Source organism: Taudactylus pleione, unplaced genomic scaffold, assembly GCF_031769625.1.
Source record: "Taudactylus pleione unplaced genomic scaffold, aTauple2 ptg000292l, whole genome shotgun sequence".
In the NCBI taxonomy this organism is placed as follows: Eukaryota; Metazoa; Chordata; class Amphibia; order Anura; family Myobatrachidae; genus Taudactylus; species Taudactylus pleione.
In genome coordinates, this window is record NW_028284694.1 from 388,800 (window position 1) to 406,466 (window position 17,667).

Genomic DNA, 17,667 nt, shown 5'->3' on the forward strand with positions numbered 1-17,667 from the left:
GCTCTGTGCTACCGAGTCACGGCATGGCGTGACTAGAACAGCTGTTTAACGCGCCAGGAGGCTAGATGTTTGTGGACCCATCTGTATAATCATCTTTGCCGGAGAGCCAATGACGGTCCGGTCAGGGCTGTATTTACTAAAAGCACCTGCACGTGGAACACAGTTGACTATTCTAGCACAGGAGTTCATAAAGATGGCATCTATTCTATACTGATGGCACAGCGGTGTACTGCAAATGGTTACCAGTCACTGACATACCCCTCTCTATTTAGCAGCTCCCTCTGTCCGTGAAATTATATTCTCCCTTTCCTAGGGGCCTATTCATCATTGGGTGCCATTGACTTTCGGGATGCCGCTGTTGGTATTCTGACTGCCGGGATCCCGTACCCAAACCATTCCCGAAATCCCTAACGCTCCTACAGAAGTAGCAGTGATACTTGCCATTGCCAGGCCGGCCAACTGCGCAGGTGTGACCTAAGGACCTCATTCAGAGCCACTCGCAAAATGTGAGCGCTCGCTCTGAATGAGGGCGGCCGCTTCCTTTTTAAAATCCGGCCTCCTGGCCGCTCGCTAAGCTGTGGGTGACCACCCACAGCTTTAGCGAGCGGTCAGGTTGATAGTCACGATGGTCAAGACCATCGGGGCTTGCGACGAGACCCTTATGGTAGGGTCTCATCTGCCGCAAACCCCAGTGAGCTTTCGGCTCTAATAGAGCCGGTTGCTCACCACTGACATCACGAGTGATGTCAGTGGGGCCGCCCCCAAACGGCCTCCATTTGGCCAGCCACCCCGCCTACAAAGTGGTGCGAGCTGTCGATCACCATCGTCAGGCACCCCTTTTGTAGTGAGCACTGGAGCGAGAGACTTTGTCTCTCGCTCCGGGGCTTGCGCACGTGGCCTCAACATCGACCCACTTGTGAGCGGGTCTGAATGAGGCCCTTAGTTCACTCTTGCTCAGAAACGCAGGACACGCAGTGCAGAGGGATTTGATGGCACTCCTCATCGCAGCCCCAGAACTACTTCCCATGGGAAGGAGCGCAGCTCCGGGAGCCAATGCCATCTGAAGATGCCATTGGTTCCCGCAAGCAAACTCCAAAAAGTGAAAGTTTTCAGAGTTTTCTGAATACTAGACTGGCCCCTAATAATGAATGGGACAGTTACTAAAAACATGCGGAAACTAGCATTTCCACGCGTGTATAATAATAATAATAATAAGAGATAATAAATAGGCCCCTTAAGCTCTTCTCGGTTTAACTTATTCCCTGCTGCCAGCAAAATTTTGGTCACATTTGTAATACTAATTATAATAACTAGAAGGTGGAAATACGTGCCTCTTTATTGGTCCGAGTAGTGCTGTAAACAGAAACCACACTGTTCAGTATGGGTTTACAGTAAAGTCATGACGCCAATGAATTGTTGGTACTTAATTGTCTATTCTTTGTCCATGCTGCTTGAGAAAGGAGCAACAACTGATGACCCTGGTGAGTGCAGGCAGTGTGGTGCAGGGAGATGGAAGTGAAACTGCCGATGATCCCACTTTTATTGCAGCTTCTCACAATTCTATCGCTGTCATGCTTACTGCATGTCCCGCTGATTACGCTTCAGGTTCGGTCACAGAGTAGGTGTCCAGTACTAACCAGTATGGATGTGCAACCTGTTCATTAGGTGATGATCTTAAACACTTGATAGCCATACGATGAATGAAGGGTTCCCCCAGACTCCCATATGTTAGGTCTCCGGAACATTAAAATGTTCCGGAGGTTAATATTTTATTTAGCTTTTTTTTTTTTTAATTAAAAAGAGACGAATGCTGCCTGCAGATTTCGACAAGTTCTTCTGAAATAATATGTTTGTTACTTAGGGTCTCCTGACCCAGTGGATTCCCCGAAGGACCCAACCGCCTAGCTTTATCTATTGCCCCTCCCATTACTGCTAGGCAGGGGTGCTATCTATGTGTCCCCTGGTAAGTTCAGAGGGTTTTGCGGTATATTCGAAGAATTACGTTTTATTAGTCAAGCAGTAGATCAATAAAACCCTTGGTCAACCCACTGGTTAAGGGGGGAAGCAAACCTCAGATATGTAGACTAAATGGGCGGAATTCAATTGTTTTCGCGGCCGCATCTCCTGTCTAAAGTGACAGGAGATCGCGGGCTGCAATGCAATTGTTCCAGATTTTCATGCTGATCGCGCCCAAAGAGGTCAGGTTTCGCCGCGTAAAGCGGCTAAACCCGACCAAAGTGCTGGGCGCGATCGCGAAAAGTGATGTTTGGGCGCAAAAACATGTCACTTTTCGCACATTTCAGCTCTCATCCCCCAGGGGCTGCGAACTGAAATGTAGCGCTGGCAGCTGATCGCGCCCGACAGGAGCAAGAATTTAATAGCTCCGTCGGGCGCGATGGGGGCAGGAATCAATTGAATTCCGCCCAATTACTGAATTCCACCCAACACTGAATATGCATGCTATACCTCATTTTCCAGGTTAAAGTTATTGATATTGACCTGCTAGAGGCATTGCAGGGAAATTTATCAAATCTTCTAAAGAGTGGAGAAATTGCCCATAGCAACCTATCAGCTTATTGCTATCATTTTATAGAATGTACTTGATCAATGCTAACTAGAAGTTGATTGGTTCCTATGGACAACATCTCTACTTCTCCACACTGTAGAAGATTTGTCCACACGATGGGCGATTTTCAGTTTGATCATTGCCAGTCGTGTGTGGGAAGAAAGTCATCGCATTTTCCAGCCCAACATTGGAGCCTGCCATCGTTGTGCAGTCCTCCATACCCCGTTGTTGTTCTACACTGTGATCACCAGGTATTGTCCTGGCCATCATTACAGTAAATCTCTTGGTGTCTGCGGGTTGGGTATGATTTCCCGGCTGTCGGGATGCCACTAGTCAGAATACCGACAGCCATAGCAGTGAATGGTAAGTAACTTTGTAACCCCCTACCCTCACCCATCCTTCCCGTTGTCTAACCCTAACCCACTCCCTAGTGCCTAACCCTAACCCCGCTAGCTAACGCTACCCTCCCCCTGCACCCCTGTCGGGATTTTGGCGCCGGTATTAAGACCGTCGGCATCCCAGACGGCGGGCTGCCGACTACATCCCAGTGTCTGCACATGAGAAGCGCTAGGGTAGATGTTCCCTTTCAAATAAGATCATACAGTACAGATGCTACTGTGCAGCTAGGAGTTTAATCTAGTTTGAGCTCCGTGGACTTTTCAACTTCACTACCTAGGACGATGAATGCAACCTGACCCAGCTGTGCTACATTATGGCTGCAATTCTTCCAGTGTCATTCTCCGTCACGCCACATTCTCAAGTGCATGGAACAAAAAGTCACGTAAAAGAATGACGTAAGCATCGGTTGATATTGTATCGTTATCCTGACAATGGGGTTTTGCATTGCTCTACTCCTTAGGAGGATGACGACGTTTCCCAGTGCCCCTCCGAGTATGAGCTGAACATCCAGGACAACGGATTCATCAGCAGAAATGATGCCATTAAAAACAAAGTATCCAAACTGACCGAGCGGCTGCGCAAGCGATACCCCGCCAATAACTTGGGTACGTACCCCTTATGTCTCTCTACCCGATTCCTGAGAATGCTGTCTGTAGGGGACAAGTCAACAGTTGCTGATTGATGTATTGAACATCTATAGACTGTCTATCTCTTATAAAATTTAATTTGGTAAAATAACTCGGAATGACATAAGGTTTGCATGGGGCCCGTCATTATTTTAGGGGCCTAAAAGTTTTTTTTTTTTTTTTATAACACATGTACCTTTGTTTGTAGGAGAGAGATTTGTTCTGCTCTGTTACCGCGATGTAAAACACGGTACATGGGACGTACATACTTTGCCATCTCTTGAGATGTGTAACGTTACACGTTCAGGCCATGCATGTAGATTAATTCCATCACAGACAAACATTCTTTTCACTCTGGTTGTCTGCGGATTAAGAGTTAAGTTTGGGCTTAGCCTGCTAACTGGAAACATGAGCCGGCTGGTGTGCATTTCCATGTTGGTTGGGGAAAAGCATGTAAAATAAACATGGAGTAAGCTGGTTCTACGAACATGGAAAATAATTGGGAGCAGCGTCTCTGCTGAATTAACCCATCGCTGCCACGAAATCTGTATCGTCTAGCCGGTTTCGGTCACGGCGCCTGTCAGCAGCAGTTAAATTCAGTTTCTCCCATTAAGAGGCGCTGAAACCTACTAGACAAAAAAAATTAAATAAACTCCTGTTTCATCCCGCGAGCCTTCGATATAGAAGTCATTTCCGGCATAAATCCAACATTTGTTCCGCCTTACTCATGATTATTAAGTCTCTAGATGTGGAGGAACTACAGCCACTGGGGTATGGCCACCAGGGGGCCCCGGAGGCCAGGGCTGCTTAGAAATGACAGGGCCCGCCTCCCTGAGGATCTGCCCCGCCCTTCTGTTGCCCATTAGAGCAGCAGGACGGCCTAGTCTGAGCCTGCTCGGGGGCCAGGACACACAAAAAGGTATTTGAATATACAGAAGAGCGGAATTGGATCCTCTGTAAGGGGAGGGGGGGGTCAGCATTCGGGGCCTTCCCAATTTTTTTGCCCATATTCTGAGTATCTGTACCATAACTATAATGTCCTACATACCAACTTTTGTTTGACTGCTGGACAAGTGGTTGGCAAATGGTCAAGAAACAAAATACATATACCAGTGTAACGTATCCTGGTACAAGTGTTACGTTCATGCTACAACACATGGCAGGGCGTGATGCTGCTGTACCACCTGAAGTGCTTTCTATTGCTTTGTTTTCATTATGGTTATACTGTATATATGAGATGAATATAATGCACCTGAAATTCATATCTAATGCACTAAGTGAAAGCAAAAAAACTTCCCTAAAGCAATAACAATCTGTGCCGGTCAATGGAGTTTGGTTGCCCTAGGTTTGGCGTAGATGACCTCACGGTACATGGAGATTCAGAGCTTGTTGTTCAATTGCAGAGTTGATAACTTAACTGCGACATGTATTAAGTTTTGTTAAATTGGTGGTTTTTTAAATGGCGATAATTGTCTGTCACAAACAGTGGCGGGGCTGCAGTACAGTCCAAAATTCAAATAGGGGAGTCACACCAACTGCCACCCCAAATGCTGCCAAACATCGCCAGCCGGGACTCACTGGCAGTTGGTGTGGCTCCCCTATTTATTTGAATTTTGGACTGTGCTGCAGCCCCACCTTTAAAGCCGCCACTGGACTCTCAAATCATTCGAACCTGGATGAGCTGAAAGGGGATCCTGTCATTTTAGAGCGGAGTCCATCAGGTGAAGCTCCCGCCGCATGGCAGACGAGTCTAGGATACAACCTCTGTGTTATGTTGCTGCATTCTAGCTGTAGCTTTTCATTCTTTAAGTTCCAGCCGAGTGCCGGTCCAGGCTAGTCAGGAGTCGGCCTGGAGCGCAGCAGCAGTACGTACAGATATAAGACTCGGACGGCTGTGCAGTGACAGGACTCCCCACCTTTCTCTGACTTTGGACAATGAATCATGAAACTTTTGCTGATCTCATACTGAATGACCATCTCTTCTATTCCCTACACAGAGCCAGAGATGTTACTTGCAACCTACCCGTTAACAATCTATCATCTTGTATAATAAATAAGGAACTTTGCATGAATGATAAAATGTATTCATTACTTCACGTAAGAGTCTAGAAAAAAAATAGACTTTTAATTTCATGCATTTGGTTTTTTTGATTTTATTTTATATTATTCCTAAACATACTGTACGTCGCCTCTACTCTGATTGTCTAAACAGACTTTTTCATGGTTGAACCAATGTTCCTGAAAGTATGGCCAATGCATTCACTAGGAACCAGTGACATCACTGAGGCATGCGGCTGACGATTGGCTTAGCCCACAAAATGGCTGCCTCCTCTGTCACCAGGCAAGTGAAGGTTTTTACCACAAACCGAAAAGAACACCCACAGGCGGGAGCGTGAATATTTAACATGATGATGTCCCCCTTAGAACTTAAGATTAAGAGAGACGCTGGCAACTGTAATAAAAATGTTTCTTCAATTATTAGACTATGTTAAAATGTTAACACAGTCTGATGTAATCCTGTCAGTATAGCGGAGATCCATCAGACTTCACCTGGGATATCCTGATGGTCTAATTGGGCATTATTGTTGTCCATTAAGGAGGTGAATGTGTGATCCACTTAAGCTGCCTACACACTATGGACGGGATGTACTAACTCCTGTTTTCCGAATTTTGGCCACATTTCTATATGTACCAAGCTCCTGAATGCAAAACATTCTGGAGTTTGGACCCAGTGGGTAACGCCTTCTTTGGGGGAAGGTGCGTATCTATAAATGGGTGCTGGGTGTTCAAGGGGGCCCACACCGCACTCCCTGCACCCATGTTTTTAATTCTTGCCTCTCCAGAGTCCCACGTCGGCGCCATCAGCGCTGTAAAAATCACCTGGAAAATGGCCACTGCACACGGGCCCCCTCCTCTCTTAATATGCCTCTGTTAGATGGCGTTACCCAGTAGACTTTTTGCACTTCCCCCTGAGAGGGATCTAAAAAGTTCCCTCCCAGCAAACCCCCCCCCCCCCCCCCCCATGGCGCATGCCTCATTCTGCACATGCGCAAAATGATGCCGGAGGGACTTAAACCCAGAAGTCTCTCTTTGGCAAAGGACAGCTCTTATCGGGAGAGTCATCTTCTTTGTGATTTCTAGGTGTATATACTGTAAGTAAGTGTTAATAAATAACAGTCTAAGGGGAGAGATGTATCAATCCTTAGAAGTGAGTAGTTGCCTCAAGCAACCAATCCGCTTATGCCATTTCAAAGACCATGCTAGATAAATAACAGTTAGAAGCTGATTGGTTCCTTTGGGAAACTTTTCCACTTTCTCTCCAAGGATTGATGCATTTCTCCCAAATATGATTTAAAAAAAAAAAAAGCAGAAATACTGTAGATAAAAGATTTCAAATTCATGTGTTTCCATTCTCTGATAAAAAAATAAAAAAAACATGTGCAGTGTTAATTTATGCAGCACAGGGAATCGCAGACATATGTCCAGCGTTATGGATTCCATACATTTCATCCCACAGGGTGGCAGTTCTTTTGTTTATTTCATTTAGTACAGTAGTCATTGCAGTAACACCAGTTTTTCCTGCTCGGGACTTCAGTTTTTAAACCTGAAACATTTTCCCAAGAAATTTTTGTTTTCTTTTCATTTGGCTAGTAAAACAGGAGAGAAACTTATCCCTTTCCTCCCTCCGCGTCGTACGGCGCGTCCCAGCCAGGAGCTTTGTGGCTATTTAACTCGAACGCCTTTTCTGCTTATTTTCTGTGCTGTACAAGACCTACCACATAGCAGGAAGGCAAAGCACAATATCCTATTATCACAGTCTTTTTTGAATAAAGCTAACTTAGGATTTACACTATTTATACAGCAAAAAATATTTAGAATAATCATTACACGAAAATGGTGCTTTGACAGGCAAATTCGTTCCTGTTCCGTATCTCCTCGGACTGCATTTCGGAAACCCTTATGGTTAAAAAAAAAAAAAAATGCAAAAGCTGGTGACAATAAGATCACCATACACTAGGCCTCATTTACCAACGAGATTTATCATTCACAACGAGTGATAAAACTTATTGCGTATGATATTGGTGCTCCAGCCAATCAGCTCTCAACTGTCATCTGTTTGAAAAATGACAGTTGGGAGCCAATTGGCTGGAGCACCATTTATCATATGCAACGAGTTTTATCACTCAATGGCCCGTATTCAGTTTGAGCCGAGCCGCTATACCTTTTTGCCTCCCGGACTTTTCGCCTACATCGCGTGTTTTGCAGGCGGAAAAGTATCGCACGCATGCCCGCGTTTCGCCGTATTCAATTTGAAAGTACGCGAAAACGGGACACGGCGAAACTTAAAAAAGAGGAAAGTACTGTCAGATTTGGGGAAATCAGCCTGACACCCCCCAAAAGATGCTCTGACATGGGGGTTAGCTATGGTACCCCTCGATTTGTCTTGCTGAAGGTATTTGGTGTTTTTAAACTGGCTCAATAGCTGCTAAATAGCGTTTTTCTATACGTGGTGCAGAATAGTATTCTGGAGTATTTTTTGCAGAAAATAAGTTATCCCAGCAAATTTGGGGTACTTGAAAATGGGGGTCAGCATATTTTAAAGTTGCTAAAGTGAAGTTGAAAAAATCGTGAAAAATCCACCTGCTGCAAGCACCTGCAATGAAAAAAACACTTGGGGAATACTTGGGTACCCCCCAGAGTCAAGTTTGCTAATATTTAACTTTGTCCCCCAACATTTCCCCCCCCCCCCCCAAATTCAAAGCGTTTTTTTGGGGGTGTTCTTAAGTGTGTTTTTTTTTTTTTATTTGACCCAGTTTACCTTTGGGGGACTGTCTGAAGGCTGCAGGGGGATTCCCGCAGTGTTGCACCCCAAAACCCCAATTCTGCACTTTTTCCGCCTGCTATTCATAGGCGATCTTTTTCACCTATTACATTTGCATTGACTTTCCGCCTAGGCGGAAAGACTTTCAAATTGAATACGGAGTAAAATCAAAACGGGTGAAAATGATGTCATGGGGAAAAGTTTTCGCCAAAAACACGCGAAAACGGCTTTTCGCTCCAAATTGAATACGGGCCTCTGTTAGATAAAATGTCTCAGACCAAATGACCCATCAGATATCTCGTCCATACACTGTGAGATGCATTATGTCTCAGCGTATATGGCCACAATATCTGCGTTCCTCCCATAAAGAAGAGACATTTCCCCATTCCTTCACAGGGGAGACGCGGCCGCCCAATTATTGGATCTATCGGACATGCTGACGATTTCAGCGTGCCCGACAGACTGATAGTTCGGTGCAATACACTGCAGCTGCTGCACGAAAACGTAACCGCGGAAGGTGGCGTCTGTAGTTGAAGATGCCCAATGCCAGCTTTTGTGATCCATAGCTGCACCCGAAGGCATAGCATAGCATTGGATCACCTGCGTGTCCATCGGTCACCTGAGTCACCCTTAGGTTGCTCAGATGGTGGCGTTTTCACGCTGCCGGGGTTAGTGAAGCTGCATCCAAGGACATAATGGGCAACGTCTCCACCTGTCCTCTATAGAATACACTTCCCTGGTATTTATTCACCTGTTGTATAACAAAATGATAGTAATTTCACATGTGCTATCAATGTGAATGTTGCTGCTATGCATACTTAAAACAAAGACACATAGGGGAAGATGTACTAAGCCTTGGAGAGAGATAAAGTACCAACCAATCAGCTCCTAACTGTCATTTCTCAAACACGGCCTGTAATTCGAGATGAGCGATTCAGATTCCTTGGAATCCGAACCAGCGTGAACATCGGGAATCCAAGTCAATCCGAGTGGCGGCTCGGGTTTTCCCGCCTGACTCGGATTCCACTTCGAGGCAAAACGTCATCCTCGCTGTGTCGGATTCTTGCGGGTTTTGGATTCTTTATAAGGCGCCGCAGTTGGGACTCTGGGTCTCATTCAGACCCGCTTGAGCGCTCGCAAGCGGGTCAATGTTGGGCTCTGCGCACGCTCCGGGGCTCACTACAAAAGTGGCGGCTCTTGTTGTTGATCGATATCGCCCTGTTTTGTACCACAAGGGTCTCGTCGCAAGCCCCGATGGTCGCCACTGACAAACAGGCCCTACGTGTATGCTGCAAGCCAACTGAACTCAAACATTGTTCCGAGCATGTTTTTACTAGTAATTTAATTCGAAATGCTTTTATTAACACGCTATACTTGTATATATTATTAAGACCATTTACCCTCAATATTCTGCTGAAAACTCAGTAGACTCTGAAGTTTTAGTTCTCAAATGGCACAACATTTTATATTGATATATAACCTGTGTTCTTAACCAGTGATTAAGGTATCTATGTACTAAGCTTTGGAGAGAGATAAAGTACCAACCAATCAGCTCCTGTCACTTTACAGGCTGTGTTAAAAAAAATTACAGGAGCTGATTGGTTGGTACTTTATCTCTCCCCACTTTATATCCCTCCAAGCTTTGATAAATCTCCCTCCAAGGCTTAGTACAAAGCAGTATCCTAATTATGCCTAGTGATTAGTATCATTAGTTAAGATTAGGAACTTTGTACGTTTCTGAGCAGCAGCCATGTAAGCCTGTGACACTGTAACTAGCTGTATTTATCGTCCTGTTCACAACGCCTGTCATTAGTTATTATACAGCTGATCACCACCTCCGATCAGGGCTGAAAGAATTCAGGCCAAGCGCAGATGTGCGAGCACAATTCCTCAGTTCTTAGCTGTGTCCAAAACCCACACTCTTGGAGAAAGTTACATAACCCATGTTTCCTGTCCATTCATTCTGCTCGTGCGTCCAGGGGAATTGCGTTCAGAGACTGTTTATACTTGGCCCCTTAGCTGCAGAAGTTATATTGTGCGTCGCCTGGAGACAGGAAGTTCATTTACACTGTAGCCATGTGTGGCACATTCTCCTCTCTGCCTATTAGTTACATAATAACGGGTATTGCATTTTACATGTACCACATATTTCCTTGCAGAAGACTATTCGAGAGATAAGGAAGACCCCCATGTGTTCTGCTTTTCCCGATGGAAATCCATGAACAATGAATGCTTATTGTACTGTAACTCTGGCTGACGCACCTGCATTAAACCGGATTATTGGGGATAACGTTATGTAACCATTTACTCGAGTTGACTTGCAAGGGAGGGTTTTACATGGCCAATAAAATGTAGATAGATATTATCCGCAAAGTTTAAATACATACACACTCTCCCTAATATGGTACTGTACCTGCTGCAGATGCTTTAGAGTGTATGGTGGAAATAATGATTTGTGTAAATGCTCCTGTTATTACATGTGATACACAGCATTTGATATACTTTTGTTCCAAGCCGTGCAATTATTTGCTTTTTAACCCCTTCACAGCTTTTTTCACCACCGCGCTGAAGCCATTTTTTTTTTTATCTTTTTGTTCAGTACATTCCAACATCAATATGACAATATGGGAAAGATTTCTGGACTGCACACCCTGAATATATATATAATGGGAGGTGCTACCTGATGAGACAAATTGCAGGCACAAAAACAGACAAATCTCAGGTGCACAACTCCAAATTATTAATAATATATAAATGCAATAACATTTTGCAATCAATAGAGGTTTTTAGCATAATCTTGGCCAAGGTTATGGGCCTACCCACCATATCCAGGTAACCTCTGTAGGGTAGGTCCCTAACATACTACGATTCAAATCCAGAGCGCAGGACACCCCCAAACTAGCCCAGCTAAGCCGCCCCAGGGCACCGTTATAGTAAGAAAAGTGCAGTGTGAAGAGATAGTTAGGAGCAGCTACTGCTGCATATAAAGAATGAAAATAAAAAGTGAGGTACATATATAATAAACAAACAGTGAAGGGTTAAAATGTGTTATAAAAGAAAAATGTGTTATAATGCAGTGCCCTGAAACAGATCAACAAAGGCAGCCAATCAGCTCCTAACTGTCATGTCACAGACTGTGTTTGAAAAATGACAGTTAGGAGCTGATTGGCTGGTACCTTATCACCGTTCTCTTGATCTCCTAACAAAGCTTAGTAAATAGACCCATCAGTAACATATTCCCACAACATTTAAGTTTTCTCTTACTCCCTACAAACCTCTGGCCTGTCATCGCTCTAAACCTATCTGGGCGAAAGGGGTAAAAAGATGTAGATTGACTTCCTTGTCATATTTTCATAGTGCGCTTTATTGTGTATGTGAGAAGTATTCTATCATAATGGGGGTCATGGCTTTACCATCACCTTAAGGGATAAATGAATCAGTAGGTGGGGAGGTAGCGGTTACCCCCGGAGATGTATAATTTATGGTTACTATGTAAAGCAGCTGTGTGCTTGTAGTGAAATGCGCGAGGGCAGATATAAATCCTACGCTGACATGCCCTTTGCTTTTTCTCATTACACTAACAGACCTGAAATATATATTTTTTTCTTCTGTACATGACAGGCAATATTTCAGACACGACATATTTAATACAAACTGTTTTATTTCTCGTTTTTCACAATCGTATAATCCCCGTGCGCTTGTAGCGGTTGCAGGCGGCGTTTCGGCGTACACAGTTTGAAATGCAAGTAATAGGTGACCACATAGAACCTCCCTGCCCCCAGCCTGACGTCCCCCTCTCCTCTGTGACTGCTATTTGGGTAGGGAGCTGCTGCCCTGTATGAGCTGTAAAGTTTGACACATTGTGAGCTGCAGAGGAACAGTTTTAGCAGAATGATGTGATCTAGATGAGCTGGTGGCGTGACGGGAATGCGTCCCGAGAGACCGGTGCGCTGAACCCTGCCCCGTGGCTGCAGAGTGATCTTTGATGGCCCAAAAACTCCTCTGTAAAACGTACTATCTCGCTGGTGACAGACTTTACTGCTTCTTATTAATGGTCCGGGGAATTGTGGCTTGTACAGTGGTAATGAGTTTTATACATGCAGACAAGAACTGCTGATATGAAGGAAAGGAGGCTTTAAAGCTGGCCAGTCGTGCATATTACAGCTGCTATCATCATTTCATTATAATGCTGTATGTGTAGGAATAAGTGATATTACCATTATTTTATAGTCCTGTGTTACAAAACGTGCAAAATAGATACGTGGGGCTAGCAGAGGCTGAGACCGACTATGATAAAAGTTGATGGAAATCAGACCTATTGTATCCCAAATCCACTATAGAAAGTAGAAAGGGATGCAGTTGGCATACCGGCGCGCACACAATGCCAGCAATCAGAATCCAGGCTCCAGAATCCCGACTGTGAGCATTAGGGTTAGGGGGAGGCTTAGGGTTAGGCACTTGGCGGAGGGTTAGGGTTAGGCTGCGGGAGGGAAGAATAGGGTTAGGCTGTGAAAGGAGTAGGTTAGTTAGAGTTAGGCTGTGGGAGGGGTGGGCCCTCTCCTCCAATCTCCACTGACCGCAGCGTCAAAACATCATCCTGTCATGTCCGTGATGTGGCCTGGTAACTGGAACAGGACATGTACCGCTGTTGACTAGAAGAGTAGCAGGGACTCAGGACCCTCTTTAGACCCTATGGCGCTGTAGGCCCCGGCATAAAGACCATGGTAACCAGTGGAGAAGAGCCTCCCTGGCCCCTGCCTCCCAGCCCTCTACATCACATCCCAGTCCTGCACATCACATCCCAGCCCTGCACATCACATCCCAGCCCAGCCCAGCCCTGCACATCACATCACATCCCAGCCCAGCCCTGCACATCACATCCCAGCCCAGCCCTGGACATCACATCCCAGCCCAGCCCTGCACATCACATTCCAGTCCTGCACATCACATTCCAGTCCTGCACATCACATTCCAGTCCTGCACATCACATTCCAGTCCTGCACATCACATCCCAGCCCTGCACATCACATCCCAGCCCTGCACATCACATCCCAGCCCTGCACATCACAGCCCAGCCCTGCACATCACATCCCAGCCTAGCCCTGCACATCACATCCCAGCCTAGCCCTGCACATCACATCCCAGCCTAGCCCTGCACATCACATCCCAGCCTAGCCCTGCACATCACATCCCAGCCTAGCCCTGCACATCACATCCCAGCCTAGCCCTGTACATCACATCCTAGCCCAGCCCAGACCTGCACATCACATCCCAGCCTAGTCCTGTGTGTGTTTTTAAATACATATAAATATGTGTTTGTATATATAATCCAAAAGAAGGAGCACTCACCACTGTGAGTGCTTTTTTTGGATTTTATGAAGTTCACACAGTATTGGATTTGGGAGGCACCCCTACAATATATCTACACTGAACGTGAGTGCAACTACTAACGCACACATATATATGTGTGTGTAATGTGTATGTATGAATATATATATGTCAAAATCGGGCTGCACTCACCAGTTTGTAGAATAGAAAATAAATTATTTACATTTGTCAGCAATGGTGTTTCTTCATTGCTGAAATTTTTCAATAAAGGAATTTTTTATAAATAATATATATATTATTATATTTTGCACCTCCCATCTGTCCCCATTTCAGCGGGACACTCCCACTTTTTGGAGATTGTACCGCTATACCACCTGCAGGCCTGGAGGGAGGTTGTTTGGGCACTGTCGCGCATGCGCTCGTCATCCTCAATGTAACGGGAGACGATAGGGCTTCCCCTCAGCTCTCTGAGCTCTGGCCAAGCCCACAGCATGGCAAGAACAAGGACATGACGTGCAGCCCCACCCCCAAAATGGGGCTGCGCATCAGAGACACAGGGGAGATTGCCAAATACTGCTTTTCCTTGGGTGACAAAGTTCCGAGTTTCGGCCTGCATTGGGGAGGGGCACCTTCAAAATGTTGCTATGAGGCCCAGAAAGTTCTGGTTCTACCCTTGGTCGCACAGTAAGCACAACAGAGCGTGGTGGGAGGAGTGGTGCGGCTGCTTGTATCAGAACCTTTTTCACACAGAAGTACAAGAACTGACAACCCCAGCGGTCAATGTACATTTGCAATGTAGTTTTGTCGCTTTAGTGGTACAAATTTTAAGAAAAGATACTTGGTCACAAAGTCCATGGCATGCCAAACTTGTCTATTTGGCGCAATTAGAGTAAAGATGTATGAGGACCAGTGGCGGCTCCAGGGGTGAGGCTGCAGCGCATTCCAAAATTCAAATAAGGGAGTCACACCAACTGTCATCTCACACGCTGCTAAACATAGATGGCTGGGACTGACTGGCAGTTGGTGTGACTCTCCTATTTGAATTTTGGACTGTGCTGCAGCCCCACCTCTGGAGCCGCCACTGATGAGGACACATCGGTACTTGCATTGAGCCTTCTATGGCATTTGCTGTTAATTTGCACCTCATTTTCCCAATTTGGCAAATCAAGAAAGTTCTCTATTGTGTCTCATATTACTGTGCAGTAGGTTATTCTGCCTAAGCATTGCCTTGCTTTCTCGTGGATCCCGATACCCGCCTGCCCTGCCACAACCTCTGCTTTACTATCCTTCACTGCTGCCGGAACTGTCCTTTCTGATTTGTGGTTTGGAATTTGGGTTTGTTTGTTAGTCAGCAGCCTTCCAGTAAGACTTCTTTTGGTGGCTTTAAACAGTGAAGTGGAACCCAAGTCCCCATGCAGTAACTTATGGGCCATTAGACTTTGTGCCCCAAAGAAGCCATTTAGATTTATCAGGCACATACTGTAGCTGTTTCTACTGCATGTCCATATACAGGTGAATGACCCCCCCCTCCCAACCTCAAACTTAAATCAAACAGTCACACCAGGCCGGTCAAACAAAACGATACAGTTCATATACAGTAAATAGCTATTTTATATATATAATCTTAGTTTCTCAAACCTGTGTATCCCATGTGGGTGCCACTTAACTTAAAACTACAGTCATGTGGTATCACTTCATATGACCTTAGCTGCTTGCATTACACTGCAAAATGCGTTTGCTATCTGTGCTGGTTATTATTGTCTGGCCTACAGTAGATGTGTCTGCAATCAATGAACTTAGGGGGTGATTCGGCTTCGGACGGAATTGCAAAGCTGCACGCAGGCCATAGATATATAATGTACAGTATGCACGCAGGCAGCTTTGCAATTCCGTCCTTGCTAATATGCAAATACAGTAGGAGGTGTGTCACTCTGTGCTGCATTTGCGATCCCAGCACTGCGATCACCATCGCGACCATCAGTGGCGATGATCGCAATGGTGGACGGCGTCGGACTGCTGGCCAGCTGAGTAATACAAAGCTTATTCAGGCTGGCCGGCTTGCGAGGCCAGGAAACTGCGTCAACCCTGGCCTTGCCACTCCCCGGAGAACGGGGCGGACATGCCCCCATTTGCAGGAACGCCGGCTGCCTCCGCACCGCCCCTTAAATGCCTCTGCCTGTCAATCAGGCAGAGGCATCAAAGAGGCTGCGTGCAATTACGCAGGAACCATTCTGCACATTCGCAGAATGGGTCCTGCGATTGCGCAGATTGCCAATAATCGGGAATCTGCATCCAGCATTGCACTTTCGTACACTGCTGAATCAGCCGCTCGGTCTGGTAGGAGCAATGTAACTGTTGTCAGCGTTGCCCTTACTATTGCAAATCTAGGACTGGAAGGAAATGATGACCCGTGATGCAACCTAAAATGTTTTCATCAAAATATGAATGAATACCTCATACTCTCCTTATACTAGATACACATATTTGCCATTGAAAGAACAAGCGCTAGCAACAGCTGTCTCTTTGTTCTGCATCCATATAGAACATAAGGGGTCTATTTACTAAGCCTTGGATGGAGATAAAGTACCAGCCAATCAGCTCCTAACTGCCATGTCACAAGCTGTGTTTGGAAAATGAGTTAGGAGCTGGTTGGTTGGTACTTTACCGCTGTCTACTTTATCTTCATCCAAGGCTAAGGGGTCTATTTACTAAGCAGTGTTAGGAGACAGAGTGAAAAGTGATAAGGTGCCAGCCAATCAGCTCCCAACTGTCATTTCACAGGCTGTGTTTGAAAAATGACAGTTGGGAGCTGATTGGCTGGCACCTTATCACTGTCTTATCACTTTTCACTCTGTCTCCTAACACTGCTTAGTAAATAGACCCCTTAGTAACTAGATCTCATGTTGCCTTTTTGGCAATAGGAGAATAACCTATGTAAAAGCCCTCTCAGTGGTGCCCAAACTTTCCCAAATCACGGTGCCCTTGAGTTCTAGAATTTTTATTTTTTTCCACAGCGGACCAAAAGACGCTTATTGACCTAATTACACTTACCGTATGTTTGTCCACATATATTATGATTGACAATTTGGCAGCAACCAGTACTGGTTTTGCCTATTACTTTGACCATAAATCTAAATAATTTGATCTAAGACTGGACCACAAACCCGTGGCAACCCTGCTAATGCCCTGGGGCGCCAACGCAGCCAGTTTGGGACCCACTGCTCAACAGATTTTTGTAGTGGTTCCACTAGATCAGAGCAGAGACTTTTTAATCCTTTGACTTTTAAAAGTTACGGATTGCTTTTCTGTTTTTGTTTTAAGCAGGTGCAGTTAGTATAAAATTAATGGTACGTGGTAAACATGACGTATTCCATCAAAAGCGCAAATTAGCCGCACCTGTATCAACAATACAGCTGAGAAAGCAGGTGATCTTGGCAAATTATCTTTATTTTAGGATTCGGAAAGCAAATGAAGCCTACGGCATAGGCAGCAACGATGACATCTGGAAAACATGTCTGCTCTTTCACAGGCGTAATGTGAAGAAAGATTTTTCACAACTGCTCATACACCGAATTCTTCAAATTTGTTCAGATTGTCAGCATTAAAGCCCGAGTGTATCAAGATTATCTTTCGGCACAAACTGTTTACTGTAGACATAAATATTTTTTTAATTTTATTTATGTGCACACTGTGAACACATGCGGTTTATTGTTTTATGTCCAAATGTTTCCCTGTTTTTCTTAATTTTACTAGGGAACGCAATAGGATAACATACCCTAAGATCAAAGCTAGGCAACAGACGCCTAAGTATAATCCATTTCCAGCAATGTTCATTACCAGGTGCAGATATTTCAATATTTATGATTTTTTATTTTTTTCTGTCTCTTCTCTTTTTGGTTCCAAGAGTTGAACGGCTCTGGGGATGT

At 45.2% G+C, this 17,667-nt stretch overlaps 1 protein-coding gene across 4 annotated transcripts in view; it reads left to right on the plus strand.

Annotated features, from left to right (window-relative positions):
- The window catches only part of ZFYVE27 (zinc finger FYVE-type containing 27), a 97,921-nt gene that overhangs the window by 64,915 nt on the left and 15,339 nt on the right, over window positions 1–17,667 (plus strand). For 3 of the 4 annotated variants that reach the window (XM_088482749.1, XM_088482747.1, XM_088482748.1), the window contains one exon: window positions 3,426–3,570. In XM_088482749.1, coding sequence (XP_088338875.1) covers window positions 3,426–3,570 — 145 coding nt within the window. Of the gene's footprint in view, window positions 1–3,425; window positions 3,571–5,401; window positions 5,672–17,667 lie in introns of those variants that run through there. The other variant, XM_088482750.1, reaches the window with a different exon arrangement.